Source organism: Coenobita brevimanus, chromosome 63 (genome assembly GCF_032717465.1).
Source record: "Coenobita brevimanus isolate Jiangsu-jjx chromosome 63, ASM3271746v2, whole genome shotgun sequence".
NCBI lineage: Eukaryota > Metazoa > Arthropoda > Malacostraca > Decapoda > Coenobitidae > Coenobita > Coenobita brevimanus.
The window spans coordinates 7,269,849-7,288,612 of NC_137016.1; the positions used below are offsets into that span (position 1 = coordinate 7,269,849).

General features: G+C 43.1%; 1 protein-coding gene across 1 annotated transcript in view; it reads right to left on the reverse strand.

Annotated features, from left to right (window-relative positions):
• LOC145404295 (diacylglycerol lipase-alpha-like) overlaps positions 1-18,764 on the reverse strand; it is a 174,402-nt gene that overhangs the window by 54,894 nt on the left and 100,744 nt on the right. The window contains exons 14-15 of the mRNA XM_080275815.1: positions 6,069-6,096; positions 5,068-5,185 (exon numbers count right to left, since the gene is read on the reverse strand). Of these exons, the coding sequence (XP_080131941.1) occupies positions 5,068-5,185; positions 6,069-6,096 (146 nt within the window). The remainder of the gene's footprint in view (positions 1-5,067; positions 5,186-6,068; positions 6,097-18,764) is intronic.

Consider the following 18,764-nt stretch of genomic DNA (forward strand, 5'->3'; position numbering starts at 1 on the left):
CAAAGTAACTGCTACACAGCACTCCTGTTGCAATCACACTACTCTTGCTAGTTGGTGTGCTATTTAAAAAGTTTTGGTTTCTTTCTGGACAGACCTCATAGAGTGATCAAAGTTGTTATTGTGCTACTCCAGTCTGTCTGATCAAGTAGACCCATCAACTGCTGACAAGCAACTGCCCCTGCAGGGCCATCCTGTGCAGTGAACCAATGTTCCCATCTGGCTGACGGCACCTTACCACAACGAGGTCCGAGGATTAGTGGGAAGGTCTGATTCCTGCATGAATGTCGCATCTGAGTCTCCACTCAGTTAACAGGTACACCATGGTAGGCTCCACGTCACCCAGTTATTTAGCCATACGGTTACAATCAAGCGTAAGAAACAGTGTCATACGTCACAGGAAACCATTTGTCTTGTCACTTAGTGGCAAGAAGAGTAATAAATAGTGGGAGAAATGATGTGAGAAACAGGAAGAGAGGACAGACACAGAAAATGAATGACAAACATGAAGGAAGAAGCAGGTAGCACTACATCAAGTGAATAGATGATGGGCACCCCCACCTACCACCAAATGACCAAAGTAGAGTTAAGCAATTACTGTATATCCTAAAAACTGGCCATTAATCAACACAGTCCCTCATAAAGCAGTTCCCATCTGGTTTTGAAGCAACATGGAGTAACAAGCCTTCCAATACATTTCTTACTCCTGTTTTTTCTCCACATAAATTAAGATGACTTAACCCTTCTCACGTAAACCTAAAATTTTATCCTTACTTACGTAATGTGGGGTCTGTGAGACCCCAATCTTTAAAAAATCACCAAAAATACCAAGAACATCTTTATTGAAACAGTTGCTTGTACACAGTTTCTGTAGTCCTATTCCTTCAATTTAGTGCAAAATGTATGAAAATATAAGTGACGAAATATTGTATGGAAAATTAAAATGAAAAGCATCGACAAATTTTATCTATCTATCTATCTATCTATTGCCAGATGCCTCAATCCCGTTTGGGGTGGCCACAAACAAATTGCCTCCAAGTCGCCCTGTCCCCCGCCATTTCACTGCCCTGCTTCCAACTCACACACCCCCCTCTCTCATATACCTCTCCACCCCATCCCTCCATCTCATCCTCGGACTCCCCCTCCCTCTTACCCCCTCCACCTCACTCACATACACTCTCTTCGTCAGTCTTTCACCCTCCATCCTCTCCACATGGCCAAACCACCTCAGTGTGTTCCTCATAACACTTCCTATCACATCCACATCCACACCACAACGCTCCTTTATATCCTCATTTGTCAACCTGTCTCTCCATGTGACTCCACAGGCTCCTCTTAAATAACTCATTTCCACTGCTCTCACTCTTGACTTGTGTCCTTCCAACAACGTCCAAGCTTCACTTCCGTACGTTAGAGTTGGTATCACAATACTGTCATGTAGTAACTTTTTCACTTCCATGCTCACTTCCCTGTTTCTTATCACTGCTTTCAAAGAACCAGCAACCTTTCTTCCCTGCTATACCCTTTCAAGCACTTCACCCTCCAAACCTCCATCCTTACTCATCACACTACCCAAGTACTTAAACGTACTCACATTTTCCAATTCCTCACCATCCAACCTCGCTGTACATTCACTGACTTCACCTCTCTGAAATTAGTGGCTGCCATACCAAAACTGATATGTTCCACCAGTTTTGTATCATTGCATGTTGTACAGTAATGGTCAATGTTTCTGTAAGAAGCACATGTCATAAAAAAAAAAATGGTATGGGAGATACATATGGGAAAAAAAAAAAATCACAGGTTAGGTAATGTGGGGTCTACTGGACCCCAAGGCCCTTTATCGCAAAAATAGAGTCAGATCCTGAACTGACCCCATCACCTCCCTAAGCTAGTCTACTAGTCAGGAAGGTAGAGGGAAAACCAAATCCCAAGACCTTATAGTAATATATGAAACCACTAAGAAAAATAGCGTGGGGTCCCGCAGACCCCACATTACCTCAGGAGGGTTAAAGGACTGTGAAGGATATTATGCAGATAACAGGAAAAGGGAGACAAGATCTATCTACCTATCTCCTGCCAGATGCCTTAATTCCGTAAGGGGTGGCCACAAACACATCGCCTCCATATCGCCCTGTCCCCCGCCATTTCATTGCCCTGCTCCCAGCTCACACCCCCCTCTCCCATATACCTCTCCACTCCATCCCTTCATCCCATCCTTGGCCTCCCCCTCCCTCTTCCCCGCTCCACCTCACTCACGTACACTCTCCTCGTCAGTAATGTAGGAGAAAATGGTCAAATCCTAAGTGTAGGCATGATGATAAGGAAGGAATGGTAATTGATAGTAAAAGAAATAAACAAGAAGGTGGGGAGAAGAGTACGAGACCTAGTGTTCCTACACATCATATTAAAATAAGGAACAAAGAAGTACAGGAAAAGAAACAAAGTAAGGGTAAAAGGAGATATGATGAAGAAAAGGGAAACATGGAGGAGAGAACGACGATAGAGGCTGAGGAGAGAAAATGATGGCCAATTATTACAACTCCACCAAGAATACTCACTCGGTACATGCACTTCAGTGATAATAAGTTACCTCTTTGGCATGTCACTGAGATATGTTGCACATAAAAATAAATAAGAATGTATTATATTATCAACACATAAGTTCAGTATCCATTTAACTTTTAAGATTCAGGTTCTTGCTTTTACTGTATATCAAGACTATTGTGATTCTGTAATCTACCACCTGACATACTGTACTTAACTGCAAAAATTTAAGACACTTAACACAACATATACCAAAATGGACATGTAACTCAACTGGAGATGTGCAGCAATATTCAATATCTATTCCACAACACTGGAGAGGAAGGCTACTGTCAATTTTAAAACAAAATACCATGTCATTAATATCATTTGCTGCAGATTTATACCTCTGTATAAGTTTGAAATAAACAGCATAAAGAAATCTACTACAGCATTCCAACAAAATGCAAATGAAACATATCATGCCATTTGAGGGGGGGCTGATGTGCTAAAGTGATCACCTTCCACGGCAAATGGCTGTGGAAGGTGATCCAGGATTTTAATATGAGGGTGGAAAACTAAAACTGGCCACAAGGTTGCAAGTTTCAACATTAGTATAGCTTGAGCCAGATGCAACTGTGCTCCACTTCAAAAGCAGTGTTCTGGTAACATGCTCACATATTCAACAAAATAATTACACCATCTGGCTAGCAAGCACTGGGGATCTATCCATAACTCCATGCATTGAAGGTGATAGATGTAATATTCTCTTAACTCCTGAGAAACCTGGAAGGTAGTTAAATAATAATGAAACTCTACCCAACAACTCATGAGACACTGAATCAGAGATGTTCCCAATATTCTCCTTGTGAAATTTAGTCTATGATCAGAAATGGGTACTGATGAGGTGCAGATTTTCTCATCACTTTTGGTACTTTTATGTCAATACAATTTCTCTGAGTATGGTACTTCTATGCCAAAGCAGTTTCTCGGAGTAAAAGTTAAAAGATGCACAGCAAAAAATCACCATCATTATCAGTAAGATGGGATGAGGTGTAAGATCTACAAAAAAAAAATAAATAAAAAAAATAAACTAAAAGTATAACAATTAAACAGCATGCCCAGTAAATGTGCCTCACAACCATTCAAGTCCTCAGCATCCTGGTTCCACCTTTCACGCATATCCATTAGCATTTTTTTTTTTTTTTACAGTTTTCTTTACAGGTGCATTCAAAATATCTGTAAACCTGTTGCATAGTCATTTCATCACAACCAAGTTAAAAAGGGGTGCCGAATCCTCATTGTGCTTCTCCCTGTGTAATTTATCCATCTACAGTATTTCAAGTCTGCTCCTTAGCTTCCTTAATTAAAATAATTACCTATACTTCAGCTCATGTTCTTTCATATCATTATGTTAAAACACTGTCTCCATTAAAAATGAAAGTTCAGTGGCATCAATGGCAAACTCTAATTCCAATACAACTAGACTATGGGAGATACTGATCAAATATTAATGAAGACCATCCTTCAAGAGGTCCTCTTTCATATAAAAAGAGTAAAACCTGATTCTTAGGAAGTCGAAACTATTATCATTTCACACTATAGGCAAGGTAGGAAATCCTCATGCTGCAAGTTACGCATTACATCATCATCATCATCATCATCATCAGCCATTTGAGTATCCACTGCAGGACCAGCCTATCCTGACCGAAGTCGGGACGATACAGCCAATGTATCTCTACCAAGTGGTTTAGGTTGTCTAGTAGAGATTGTATGTAGGGTGAGAAGTGCTTGTAAGTGTAGCTGTAGTGTTGGAGTGGCTTTGGATGTGTGTGTAGTCTGTGAACCAAGTGTAATCTGCCCGAGCAAGCCGACTGGGTGCAAGCATACTTTACAGTAAGCGACACTGGTTCAACCACAGCACCCCTTGTGTCCGCCAATGCAGTACTGGCCGGGTGAACACTCCCAAAGTTTATAACCCTGGCGGGGAGCGAACCCTGGTCCACTCGTGTACGAAACGCACACTCTACCACTGTACCACAGAGGCTCCATGCATTACATACATGATATTATTTGCATCTGTACTTGATATATGAGGTTCAATGCAAGATAAACCTCTCTAATGAGTATGAGCTAAAATTAACCCTTTTCTATGCTGGCCTACTATGAATGGCAAAAGATTATGCAGCATGAATGATGCCGATGAAACTTTGACATGTTGTATAGTATACAACTACTGGTTATGCTTGTGTTTTGCAGTGCTTGTTATGTATTATCAGTATAAACCAAAAGGGTACAAACATATGCAAGAATATATAAGCATATACTCACAGTACTGCACTCATTTAAATGTCCACCAAAGCTAAATTTAAAACCTAATCTTAAGAGCATGTGCATAATGGGATGCAGAGTAACTACTGAACTATTATGGTTCAAAACATATGCTACACCAGTAATTACGTATATATAAAAAAAAAATGTGTGGTCTAGAATCAGAAGTTTTTAAATTCTAACATTATCTCCTTTCCTGTCCTTATGGCTTACCTTCTCAAGTGCCTTGAGGACTTTATCAGGCATATGGTCTTGGATCATGCAGGGTGATATAAGAACTTCATCAAACTCCTGGTTATCCCGCCATACTGCTTGGTACACTGGTGATGCTCTCCGCGCCAACCGGCTCCTGATAAACAGACCATGTTAAACAAAACAAGCAAATGTATACAGGCAAAACAAACAAACAAGTGCACACACATACACACACACACACACACACGCACACACACACACGCACACACACACACACACCCCCAACACACACACACAAACACACACACACAAATCCTTCACCACTGTACAACCTGCTTCCTAACCATTACCGTCCACTCCCCTACTGCTGATTAGACTTCATTTTCACTTTCCTCTCCACCCACACCCATTACTACGAGGTCTGTTCAGAAAGTATCTGACTTTAGGCTCTAAACAAATAAGTAACTAACCTGTTGAGCTAAGACACTAACCCCTTTCAAAGTAGGCCCCTTCTGACTTGACACACATAGCCCAGTGTTCTTTCCACTACCTGAAACATTTTTCAGTGAGCTTTCGGCATCTCCTAAAGGTGCTTCATCACATTTATCATGCTCTTTCCTCTCATCTCAAATCAGGAATCCTTCAGTAGAGTTCTGAACTTGGAGAATAACCAGAAGTCGCACGGAGCCATGTCTGGTGAGTATGGAGCCTGCCAGACCTGTGGGATGTTGTGCTTGGCTAAAAATTCCTGAATCAGTTCAGAAGAATGGGCAGGGGCATTGTCATAGTGCAGCTTCCAACATGCCACTTTCAAAATGTGTGGTCTCTTCTGCCAAACTGCATCACGAAGATGACGGATAACTTTGAGGTAGTAATGTTTGTTGACAGCCTGACCTTCTGGTGCGTATTTGTGATGCATACCACCACGGTAGTCGAAAAAAATTGTCAACGTGTGAATGCATTTTACCTTACTGCAGACCTGCTGTGTTATTTTTTTTTTTTCTTTTGGCTGAGGTGACCCTGCACGCTTCCACTGGGAGGACTGTGCTTTGGTTTCTGGATCATACCCGCACACCCAAGTTTCATCTCCTGTGATAACAGTCTTCAGAAAGTCTGGATCACGATTTGCACACTCCAGCATGTCTTGAGCAATATTCATCCAAGAGATCATGACGAATGTGATGAAGTACCTGCAGGAGTTACCGAAAACCGACTTTGAAAAATGTTTCAGGCAGTGGAAAGAACACTGGGCTACGTGTGTCAGGTCAAAAGGGGCCTATAGTACTTTAAGGGGAAGAGTGTCCTAGCTCAACAGGTTAGCCATTTATTTTTTTGGTGCCTAAGGTCAGATACTTTCTGAACAGACCTCGTAACTCTTATGGTACAGAAACCTCTCAATTATCTGGACAAGGCATTACCTGGATGCTGTGATCTGGCTGTTCAAAACCATTACAGGTATTTGTACATTTTTCATAATATCCTGACAAAATGCTTGCATCCAGGCGGAAATTATAGTGGCGTGATTCTTTCCTCTTCCTTCTGCCTGTCACGAATCAATTCGCGACATTTCCTTTTTGTGAGAAGCCACGAACTATTAGTGGAAAACTCACTGTGTATCGCTCAGTTAACCGTTTCTCTCTCCATTCCGGGGTATACTTTTCAAATAATTCGTCACCGTTTTCAAAAAGTGACCGATTTAATGCACGTCACTAAGTGCGCTACTGAGCGATACAATTATTTCTTTATCGTTTGCCTCTGCTTCATTCAACCGTTAGCCACGCCTTCTTCCGGTGGCCTGTGCGTACTGCTTATGCATTATTTGAATTCAGTCTTGTGATTGATGTGACGGAGGAAGGACCTGTGCCGCAGTGTGAGAGGTCAGCTAGTACCCAAACTCCACTTCACAGTTAGTCCAGTCTTCCCACCCATCTGGTGATACGCAGCATTCATCGACTATAGTATTTCTTTTGTGTATTTTCTAGTTATAAGAGTTTAATTAAGGTGTTTTTCCCTAGGCGTAAGTATTTTAGCTATTGCGTGAGTGAGTGAGCGAGTGCGTCTCATTTAATTTGATTTGAAATGTAATGTTAAATTTGTTTTTGTAATTAATAAATTTAACAGTTCTATTTCTTGAGCTTAATGTAGAGTAAAAATCTTGTTTCATTTCTCCATAATTAAGCTTATTTCCCATATAGCTCCTAGCTTGCATAAACGTTTGCTTTCATAACTGGTACTTAGACCAGTCTTGTTGTATTAACTTAAAATCCGTTGTGCCAGGAGTTAATGCATCAGCAAGAACCTGATGTTATTATTATTAGTATTAGTTATTTATTGTCAGGGGTGATGTAACTTTCTCCAGAGGCTAACAGTACAGTAATTCAGCAATTGTGAGTAATTAGTCTCTGCTGTGTACTGTTGAGAAAGTTTATAAACTCTCGTTCTTAGAGAATCTTAGCAAATCAGCGTAAAGTAATCGTTGCTTGATGTAGCAAGACAATCATTGTCTCTGCTCTTCAATATTATTGAATATTATTATCAATTTGAATAATATTTAACCATTTATTTTAAAATTACCGTGATAATAAAAAAAACACCGTGACAATTGGCGACCTCATTCCAGGATATTAACTCCTAGCTCTAAAGCTATTCACGAGATAGTGCTCACTCATTCATATTTAGGTATTTATCATTAAAGTTTATAGGCACAAGCTTACTGGTGTTTACCCTTAATTTAGCAAGTGAATTTTGCTTTATTAATCAATAGAGTACTTAACTCTAGTTTATTCTTGGTAACGCCAGACGATTTTATTCGCTCCTGGGAAGTCGCCGTACCCATTGTGTTTATTATTGAGTCTTCCCAGTCATTTACATTTTTGATTTATTCTTTGCCAGTTAACTAGATAAGACTGGTCACCACTAGCTTGTGTCTGTATTCTTTACTTGTGTTTATTAGTATTCGCGCTTAAGCAGTCAGTACTCAATTTCGGTTACTTAGTAAATTGAGCTAGCATCATGGCTACAGCTGTATATGTACAGGAAGCCAAAGATATTGGTCTCACAGACCCAGAGAAAATACAGAGTTACGTTCTCTCACGGTTCAATTACGAGCAAGAACGTGAGAAAGATGCTCGTGAAGAGCGTAGGATTCAGCGCGAATGCGAGCGAGAACAGCGCGAATACGAGCGAGAACAGCGTGAGGAACGTGAAAGAGAGCGTGCTTATGAACAAGAGCAGCGTGAGAAAGAGCGCGAATACGAGCGGGAACAACGAGAACACGAACGTGCCGAGCGAGAAGCACGAGAAAAACATGAACTTGAAGTGCTGAAGCTCAAGCGAGATTCCTTGGCTTCAGACACGTCTGCTGCAGTTGGTCCAAGCTCCACGAGCTTTCTCCCTGCACATGTCCTGGCGACCCCACGCATCAAGCTTCCTTCATACAAGGAAAGCGAGCGAATCGAGCCGTACATAGCTCGTTTTGAGGACATGGCAGACTTATATCAACTGGATGAGGCAGCTAAGCGGCTTCAGTTTCTTAGTTTATTTGAGGGCCCTGCCCTCGATATTCTCCACAGAATTCGTGGAGACAATCTCACATATGAGATGATGAAAGCTGCACTCATTAAGGCGTATGGTCTCACAGTAGACGACGCCAAAGTTCAGTTCATGCGAGCTCGTCTCCAAGACAAGGAGACAGCTGTTCAGTTCCTTGATCGTCTCACAGCTTACTTAAATGAGTGGATGGAAAAAGATGAAACTCCTTCCACGCGTGAGGGGATAATTGACCTTATGCTGCGTACACAGCTAGAGAGGTCGTGGCCTGCTGAGCTCATAGCACAGCTTAAGATCTGCCAGGTGAAAGATGCCAGCCAAATGGCAGAGAAGGCTGACGCATTCTTTACTGCATACGGGTATCAAGCTCGTAAGCAAAACACCTGGAGCAGAAAAGATACTGCCAAGTCTGGGAAGCCGTCTCAGACTGAATCCCAGCACCAAGGCCGTTCTCAGAGTAATGGGCAAGGTCCAAAGCCGCAGTGGAAGGACCAGGGGCAAAACACTCAGAAACCTGAGTGGAAGAGGTACAACAAGTACCCTAACCAGCAGCAGTATCAGTCACGCAACCGACCGTCGGGACAAACTTTTTCACCACCAGCTCAAAAGAGGCAGGAAGCGAATGCAGCCTTCATTCCTCAGCAGCAGCAGGGTGGTCACGTCCCTACCAGTGTGGGTACTTCCCCACAGTTCACTAGTCCCACAGTGACAGTGAACCCCCCTCCACAGATGGCCAATGTTCCATCTTCCCAATATAATTCACAAGGCACAATGTTTGCCACATCAATTCAGCAGCCTCATGAGTGGTTAGCTGCTTCCTCCACAGGCCCTCCCACAGGTGACAGTACCTTCCTTGTTCAGCAAGGGTTTGTGGGAGACATTCCTGTGAAGGTCCTGAGAGACAATGGTTCCTCAGGTTGCTCTGTCAAGCAGAGTCTAGTTCGGCCTGAGCAGTATACAGGTCGACAGATCCATGCAAGCCTTATTGATGGATCAGTGAGATTGTTCCCTGAGGCATGTATCCAGGTGGCATCTCCATTTTATACTGGTACGACACTTGCAGTTGTCATGCCAGAGCCTCTATTTGACTTGATAGTAGGCAATATTCAAGGAGCCAAGGATAGTTGCTCCGATGATGGCGCCACTCAGACTTCGGCTGCTGCGGTGACACGAGCCATGACTGAGGCTCCAGACTGTGTCACCCCAGTGATCATTGAATCGCCGCAAGATCTGATGTGCAGTCAACTTGTTGTACAAGAACAACATTCTGACCCGACACTTGCTGCCGTGCGGAATAAACAAAAGGGTCGAGTGATTAAGTATTCACGGGGAGGTCGAGCCAAGTTCCTTCGTAAACAAGGACGGCTCTACCGTGAGTCACGAATACCCGAGGGCGAGGTTCGACTGCAGTTTGTCGTTCCCGCCAAGTACCGCCTAGCAGTGTTACAATGGGGTCATTGTTCAGCCTCAGGAGGTCACGTGGGCAAAAGGAAGACCCAGGGCCGTATCCGAGCTGACTTTTTCTGGCCAGGGATGGGACGGGACATAGATAGTTTTGTCCGTTCCTGTAGTGTGTGCCAAAGTATCACCACTGATCAGGGACATGCCCTTCCTGTGCCATTTGTAACCACACCTGTAATCTCTGAGTCAGTTGAGAGACAGGGTAGTGGTGAAGTGGGTGCAGACCTGACGTTTCGCCCATTGGCCCCACAGGACACATTATGTCCAGGGCCTGTACATACATATCATGTACCGTAAGTTATGGGGGAAGTTGAGAGGCAACTTGAGGCTATGGAAGACCCAAGTTTGCATAAGGATTCTCAGCTTCCCAATACTAATATAAGTATTGTAGGTTAAGGGGGAAGTTCGAGAGAGAACTCCGCAGAGGCGACTTGAGGCTATGGAAGACCCAAGTTTGCATAAGGATTCTCAGCTTCCCGGTACTAATAGAAGTATTGTATTGTAGGTTAAGGGGGAAGTGAGAACTCTGCAGAGGCGACTTGAGGCTATGGAAGACCCAAGTTTGCACAAGGTTTCTCAGCTCTCCGATATTAATATAAGTACTGTAGGTTGAGGCACAGGTTGAGGACCCGTGTGCGGTTCGAGGCTATGGAAGACCCGAGTTTGCACAGGGATTCTCAACTTGTCGAAACATAATTGTGTGCTATAATTAATGGCGACCTCGAATGTACGTCGTAGCACTGACTGCTAGGCAGAGAGAGTAATTGTAACTTAATAAGAATTTTGTCTCATTGACACTTTTGATGCTCCACCTCAATTGGTTTTGCAGGTTCAGCAATGGGTGTAGCAGTTTTGCTGTGCGGACCAGCTGATCGTCTGCCGCACGCTGCCGCCTCTTCTCCTCTGCCTCCGTCGTCGCCATAATATTTACTATGTCATTTTACACGTAGGTACAGTTACACTACAACTGTCACACCTACACCGTGTATTACATACACCACGCTACACAACAATTAGTTGTCAGTGTAAATGTAGCGAATTTTCGCTCAGTTTGACCTGAGTACAGGATTTTCACCGTCGTCACGGAGTTTTTCCCTCAAGCTTGCTTCTATTAACGTAAATACGAGGTTTTCGCTCACTGACGACTGCGACTTTCTCCTGTAGCAGGATAGCACACACACCACAGTGTGAATCTTGTGTGACTGAGTTAGGATTTATATGTATGTATATTGAAATCTTTCTTCTGAAGGAAGAAAGATTTAATTTTCATGGGGCGTAATGTCACGAATCAATTCGCGACATTTCCTTTTTTGTGAGAAGCCACGAACTATTAGTGGAAAACTCACTGTGTATCGCTCAGTTAACCGTTTCTCTCTCCATTCCGGGGTATACTTTTCAAATAATTCGTCACCGTTTTCAAAAAGTGACCGATTTAATGCACGTCACTAAGTGCGCTACTGAGCGATACAATTATTTCTTTATCGTTTGCCTCTGCTTCATTCAACCGTTAGCCACGCCTTCTTCCGGTGGCCTGTGCGTACTGCTTATGCATTATTTGAATTCAGTCTTGTGATTGATGTGACGGAGGAAGGACCTGTGCCGCAGTGTGAGAGGTCAGCTAGTACCCAAACTCCACTTCACAGTTAGTCCAGTCTTCCCACCCATCTGGTGATACGCAGCATTCATCGACTATAGTATTTCTTTTGTGTATTTTCTAGTTATAAGAGTTTAATTAAGGTGTTTTTCCCTAGGCGTAAGTATTTAGCTATTGCGTGAGTGAGTGAGCGAGTGCGTCTCATTTAATTTGATTTGAAATGTAATGTTAAATTTGTTTTTGTAATTAATAAATTTAACAGTTCTATTTCTTGAGCTTAATGTAGAGTAAAAATCTTGTTTCATTTCTCCATAATTAAGCTTATTTCCCATATAGCTCCTAGCTTGCATAAACGTTTGCTTTCATAACTGGTACTTAGACCAGTCTTGTTGTATTAACTTAAAATCCGTTGTGCCAGGAGTTAATGCATCAGCAAGAACCTGATGTTATTATTATTAGTATTAGTTATTTATTGTCAGGGGTGATGTAACTTTCTCCAGAGGCTAACAGTACAGTAATTCAGCAATTGTGAGTAATTAGTCTCTGCTGTGTACTGTTGAGAAAGTTTATAAACTCTCGTTCTTAGAGAATCTTAGCAAATCAGCGTAAAGTAATCGTTGCTTGATGTAGCAAGACAATCATTGTCTCTGCTCTTCAATATTATTGAATATTATTATCAATTTGAATAATATTTAACCATTTATTTTAAAATTACCGTGATATTATAAAAACCCCGTGACACTGCCCGTGGGTGACTCTACACTGAGTGACAAGCCAAATGGTTTCCTGTACACCAGGAAACCATTTACTACGCCGGGTGGTAACCATTTAACCAAATTTTGGCGCCTGGTGGTTTAGTGGGTAATTATTGTGCTCCAATCGGATTGAGCCGGAGAAGGTTTATATCCAAGGGATGGTTGGGGTTTACTGCACACGTAATGCCACTCAGGGATGAGTGAGGCTGGTCACTCTCATCTTAAATGCCAGGACCAACTGCCTAGCCCCGGGCTCCTACGCTCCTCATGGGGCAACGTGGATTGGATGATGGATGGATGGAAAATTTCCACACAGTATACGTGGTAGGTGGGGAGCCTTACCATCCACTCACTCGATGTAGTGTTGCTGTCAGGTTTCTGCCCTTTCCTCTCCTCCATCCTTCTTTCCTTACATCCTCTTCTGTCTTCCTTTCCTTCATTCTTTCCTTGTCCGTCCGCCTACGGGTAACTTTACACTCCCTCTTCTGTCTTTCTGTCCTTCATTCTTTCCTCTTCCTTCTGTCTGTGGGTGACTCTACAGAGTGAAAAGCCAAATGATTTCCTGTACACCAGGAAAGTATTTACTACGCTGGGTGGTAACCATAAAACCAAATTTTGGCACCTGGTGGTTTAATGGGTAATTACTGCACTCCAGTCAGATTGAGATGGTGAAGGTTTATATCCAAGGGGTGGTTGGGGTTGATTGCTCATGTAATGCCACTCAGGGATGAGTTAGGCTGGTTACTCTCATCTTAAATTCGGGACCAACTGCCTAGCCCCGGGCTCCTAAGCTCCTCATGGGGCAGTGTAGGATTGGATGATGGATGGATGGATGGAAAAATTTCCACCCAGTGGTGCCGCCATGTCTGACTGGTTAGTTTACCCAATGTCCGCTACAGACCCTCTTGCTTGGTGTCAGTTCCCGGATGGCAATTATGTAGTAAACAGCTCCTCTCGAACAACTCTTATGGCTGTGCATGTGGTAGCTTTTGTGATTGTTTCCTACCTGCTTCAGGCCTTGCTATTCCTTGCGTGCCTCTTCCTATGGTGTTTGATGATGGCCCTTTCACCAGGGAAAAGGAAAGGGGTTGTGTTGACTCTGGAGAAGCGGGAGATCCTGGGTAAGACTGATGCGGAATGGCCGAATTATGAGTCTTGATATTTGATTTTATTCTAGCTTACTGTACTATATCATGATTTTATTCTATTTTACCATAATTTTATTCCACTTTACTATCATGTTGTGCATGCCCACTGCATTTTTCTTGTGCAGCCATTTTTTCATGTTTTCATGTCACTGCAGGGTATGGCCCTCCTGTGGTGATTGCTTGTCTACGGCTGATGAATCTGCTTGACCACGGTAATTGCTTGGCTGAAGTTTATAGGTCTGCTCGACCAGACAGAGTAGTTTTAACAACAGAAACATGGTGTTGTACAATGTACTGTAGTGGCCTTTTACACTGGCTTTCAAAGTTAGGTATCAATACAAAGGGAGGCCTGGGGATACGTCCATTATCGAGAAGGAGCCATTCCCACAGCATGCCTTTGGCTCTATTACGTTGGATAATCGAGGGATTTCTGTATGTCACTCTCATTGTCTGTCCTATTCTCACAGTACTGGTTAAAGTTTTACCTTAAAAAAGGGTTTCCATAGTATCACTGCATTAGCGTGTGAGGGTGAACCTATGTGGTTGGTTTGGAGATGAATGCTGTGTGCTATGTGTGGATATGGATATGTGTGTGTGGATGTGGTTTTGCATGTGTGGTCTGGAGAAGCAATGTGATGGGTCTGAAGGTTAGTAGTTGAGTGAATGGATGATCAGGTTATGGGGTAAGAGTAGTTGGTTCAGGAGTGGGGGTTGGGTTACGGATAGGGGAAAGCAGGAAGTGGTTGTGTGTGGAGAATTAGAGGACTCTTTACAGGTGGATTTGTGCCATTTACACGTCTGAAACTAGGGTATCCCAGCAAACTGATCAAGTAGATATCAATGAAAATTTGTATTAACAATAGTAAGCATCTAAATACTGTTATATGATAGTGACATTTTGTAAACTGACACTAGATATCCAGTGTTCCCTGAAAAAAAAAAAAAAAAAAAAAAAAAAAAAAAATGTACTGTACTTTTCATATACAGTATCAGACTGTTACAAGAAAACCTCATTAAACCAGTGGGGACTCCAAAAAACTGAATAATTATCTTTTTTATTCACTCAAAAACTTCAAGTTTTCCCCTGTATGTAAGTCCTGGTGGTTACTCGGTGGCACTTGAACCCCTTTGGCCAATGAAAAATCATCATCATCATCACCATCACCATCTAATCCAGTTTTGACCCACAAGAAGCATAGAAGCCCGGGGCTAGGGAAGTTGGTCCTGACATTTAAGATGAGAGTCACCAGCCTCACTCATCCCTAAGTGGCATTACATGAGCAACATACCCCAACCACCCCTTGGATATAAACCTGCACAGGCTCAATCTGACTGGAGCACCTTAATTATCCACTAAACCACCAGATGCCATAATTTGGTTATGTGGTTACCACCCAGCGTAGTAAATAGTTTCCTGGTGTACAGGAAACCATTTGGCTTGTCACTCAGTGTAGAGTCACTCATTGGCAGAAGGAAGAGGAAAGAATGAAGGAAAGAAAGACAGAAGATGTAGTGTAGAGTCACCTGCAGGCATAAGCAAGAAGAAAGAATGAAGGAAAAATGACAGACGAGGACAAAATGAAAGAAGGAAGGAAGAGAGGATAGGGCAGCCACCCGAGAGCAGCACTACATCGAGTGAGTGGATGGTGAGCACCCCCACCTACCACTACCTGTCCTATAATCCTAGCCAACGTCAAACAGTTTTAATCAGCTTGAGAGACCTCCCCAGTCTATGTTGACCTCACCAGGTCTCAGACAACGAATGGAAAGCTACAGTTCCTCTAAGTGGAATGATCTGCAAAAGGCAAAGGCTGCATCAAGGAGTACGAGGAGGCCTGGACTAATCAAGTGGGAAGTGCAGATTGGTGCTGCCCATGCTTCTGTACTGGAAAAGAACACACTTCTAGCAAAGTAAAAACCTGATTTGCTACAGTCCTCACCAATATCAGAAAAACTTACACAAACTTTGAGAAAGCAAATTGGACCACACATGACACATAACCACCATCAGGAACATTCAACAAGGACTTTTTTCCATTCACTAAGAAGCCACCAATGTCAATACAATACTTATTACCACTGCCAACAAGTTCTACATTACTGCTAGCAATATTAATTCCATCAACCCTAATTTCTCCCCTCAGATTATTCAGCTACCAACACTGATTTTGAAATGTTTCTACAGGAAGTATCCCCCTTCAACACCAACACAAGTCAAAATAAACATAACAGAAGCTTTGACACACTACAAAAACAGATTCAGATGATCAAACTCCTAAACATTATATACAGTATATAATATATACCATAGTTTTCTACCCCCCCCTGGGGGTAGGGGGGTTTCAAGAATACTCCCCCAGTATCCCTGCTTGTCGTACGAGGCGACTAAAAGGGTTGGTGGTGGGTTAGTGCCCCACCCCGTAAAAAGAACTAACTAAAAAAGCAAATAAAGCGCCTCGGACCAGGACGGACCATACGTTGACGACTAAGGAAAAGACAAAGGACATTCTGAGGGTAGGAACATGGAATGTGAGAGGAGTGAATGATGAAGTGAAAGAGAGAGAGATTGTCCAGGTGCTTGAGGATGCAAAAGTGGATATATGTGGATTGACTGAAACTAAATGGAAAGGTGAAAGGATGAGAGAATGGGAATACGGTGTAGGTATGTGTGCGGGAGTCAGTGAGAATGAGAGGGCAAGAGAGGGAGTATGTCTGATGATAAGCAAGAAGTGGAAGAAGAATATAAGAGAGTATGGAACAGTGGGTGCAAGGATTGTATGGGTGAGGATGAAAGTAGCTATACAAGCGTGGGTGATTGTATGTGTGTATCCTCCGACAGAGGATCGAGTGGCAAGAGTGAAAGATGAGTTTTGGGCGAGAGTAGAAGCATGTATGGACAGGTTTGAGAGGAGCAAGAGAGTGCTGTTGATTGGAGACATGAATGGCAAAGTTGGGAATGTACGAGTGGATGGAGTGGTTGGTCAGTGGGGTGTGCCAGCTGAAGTAGATGGGAATGGTAGTGCCTTGGTGGACATCTGTGCTGGTAAGGGGTTGGCAATAGCCAACACCTACTTTCGTCATAAGATGATCCACCGGTATACATGGAGAGTAATGAGGAGGATGGATGGTGAACTTGTTGAACGAAAGGCAATGATAGACTACGTGTGTGTGGATGAGCGAATGAGAAGACAAGTGTTGGATGCAAGGGTGTGGAGAGGGTGGGGGAATGGAGTCTCGGACCATCACTTAGTGATGGCCAAGGTAGAGCTGCAAAGAAAGTGGTTGAGGAGACGAAGGGGAAGACAGGAGGAAGCAGCTCCTGTGGGAAGAGTGGAGAAATTGCATGATAGTGAGAAAATGACAGAGTATAAGAGCATAGTGGAAGAAAGATTGGGAAGGTATGAGCTAGAGCAGATGGAAGGGGTGGAAGACGTATGTAAGATATTCATGGAAGAGATAAGCGCAGCGTGTGAGGCGGTTTGTGGAGTGAGGAGGAGATGCAAGGGTGTGCAAGGGACAGCATGGTGGAATGATGAGGTGAAACGAACTGTGGAACAAAAGAAGAAGGCATATGGTGAATGGTTGGCGAGTAGAGGTAGGGGAGAAGATGAGAGAGAGAAGAGAGAGGTATATGTGAGCAGGAGAAGGGAGGTTAAGAGACTGGTGAAGGAGAGTAAGAAGAAAGTGGATGAAGAGTTTGGGAGGAATCTGAGTGTGAAATGGAGGGAGAGTAAGAAATTGTTTTGGAAGGAGGTAAAGAAAGTAAGGCAGTGTGAAAGGGGAAACAGTAGGGGAGTGAAAGGTAGGAATAATAGATTGTTGGTGGAGAAGAGAGAGAAATTGAGGAGATGGAAGGAGCACTTTGAGGATTTGTTGAATGTAGAGAGTGAGAGCAGTGTGAGTATAAGTGGTTGGGGAATGGCTGGGAGAAGAAGAGATGAGAGGAGGGAGGAAGAGATCAGTAGGTCGGAAGTAGTGGAGGCTATGAAGAAGATTAAGCTGGGAAAGGCCCCAGGAATTGATGGAGTGTGTGGTGAAATGCTTAGGTATGGGGGTGAGATTGTTGTGGAGTGGATATGGAAGTTGTGTAGATTGGCTTGGGAAGAGGGAAGGGTTCCAGAGGACTGGAAATCAGGTATAATTGTTCCTCTGTACAAAGGAAAAGGGGAGAGAGAAGTATGTGGTAACCATAGGGGTATTTGCCTTCTTAGTGTGACTGGTAAAATATATGGTAGAATACTCATTGATAGGGTTAGGCATATGACAGAGGAGCTACAGTCGTTCTATTTTATGAAGGCAGTTTGGGTGGGACGCTCTGGGACCTCACACTGTTAGCTCTGTTGTCACATCGCCGCCGACACACGTGTAATTATTTGTGTTCACCTCTCTCTCTCTCTCTCTCTCTCTCTCCCTCTCACTCTCCTATTTTAAGCTAGTAACTACTTATAAATGAATTTTAAACACTCTGTATAGATGTAATTCAATAAAAAAGCTGTAGTATAGTATAAATCTCATAAGACTTGTCAGCGTTGCCTTTGGGACGTTGTCAGGTGGTGACACGAGGGACAGCCCTGCGTGAGTGGGTCATACTCGGTCAGTCTCCCGCCATGGAAGCTATTTAAAAAAAAAAAAAATACGCACCTATAGACTTTTACCTCAGGGGTGGTGTGGAAAAAAAGTCGAAAACAAGAGAAAAAATTAAGAAAATACAATTAGTAGTAGTTAATATATAATATGAGAGAGAGAGAGAGAGAGAGAGAGAGAGAGAGAGAGAGAGAGTGCACGTGTGTGGCGACGATGTGGCAACAGAGCTAACAGAGTGAGGTCCCAGAGGGCCCGACCCAAACTGCCTTGATAAAATAGAACGACTGTAGTTGGAGAAGAACAAGGGGGATTTAGGAAGGGAAAAGGGTGTGTAGATCAGATATTTGTTCTAAGATGTTTAGTGGAGAAGTATCTAGAGAAGGGAAGAAAAGTGTATGCTGCCTTCATGGACTTGGAGAAAGCTTATGACAGCATAGATAGGCAAGGTATGTGGAAGGTATTAAGAATATATGGAGTGGAGGGGAAATTGTTGAGTGCTGTGAAGAGTATGTACGAGGGAGCTAGGGCTACGGTGAGAGAGGATGGTGAGCTGAGTGAGTTCTTTGATCTCAATGTGGGACTGAAACAGGGGTGTGTGATGTCCCCATGGCTGTTTAATATATA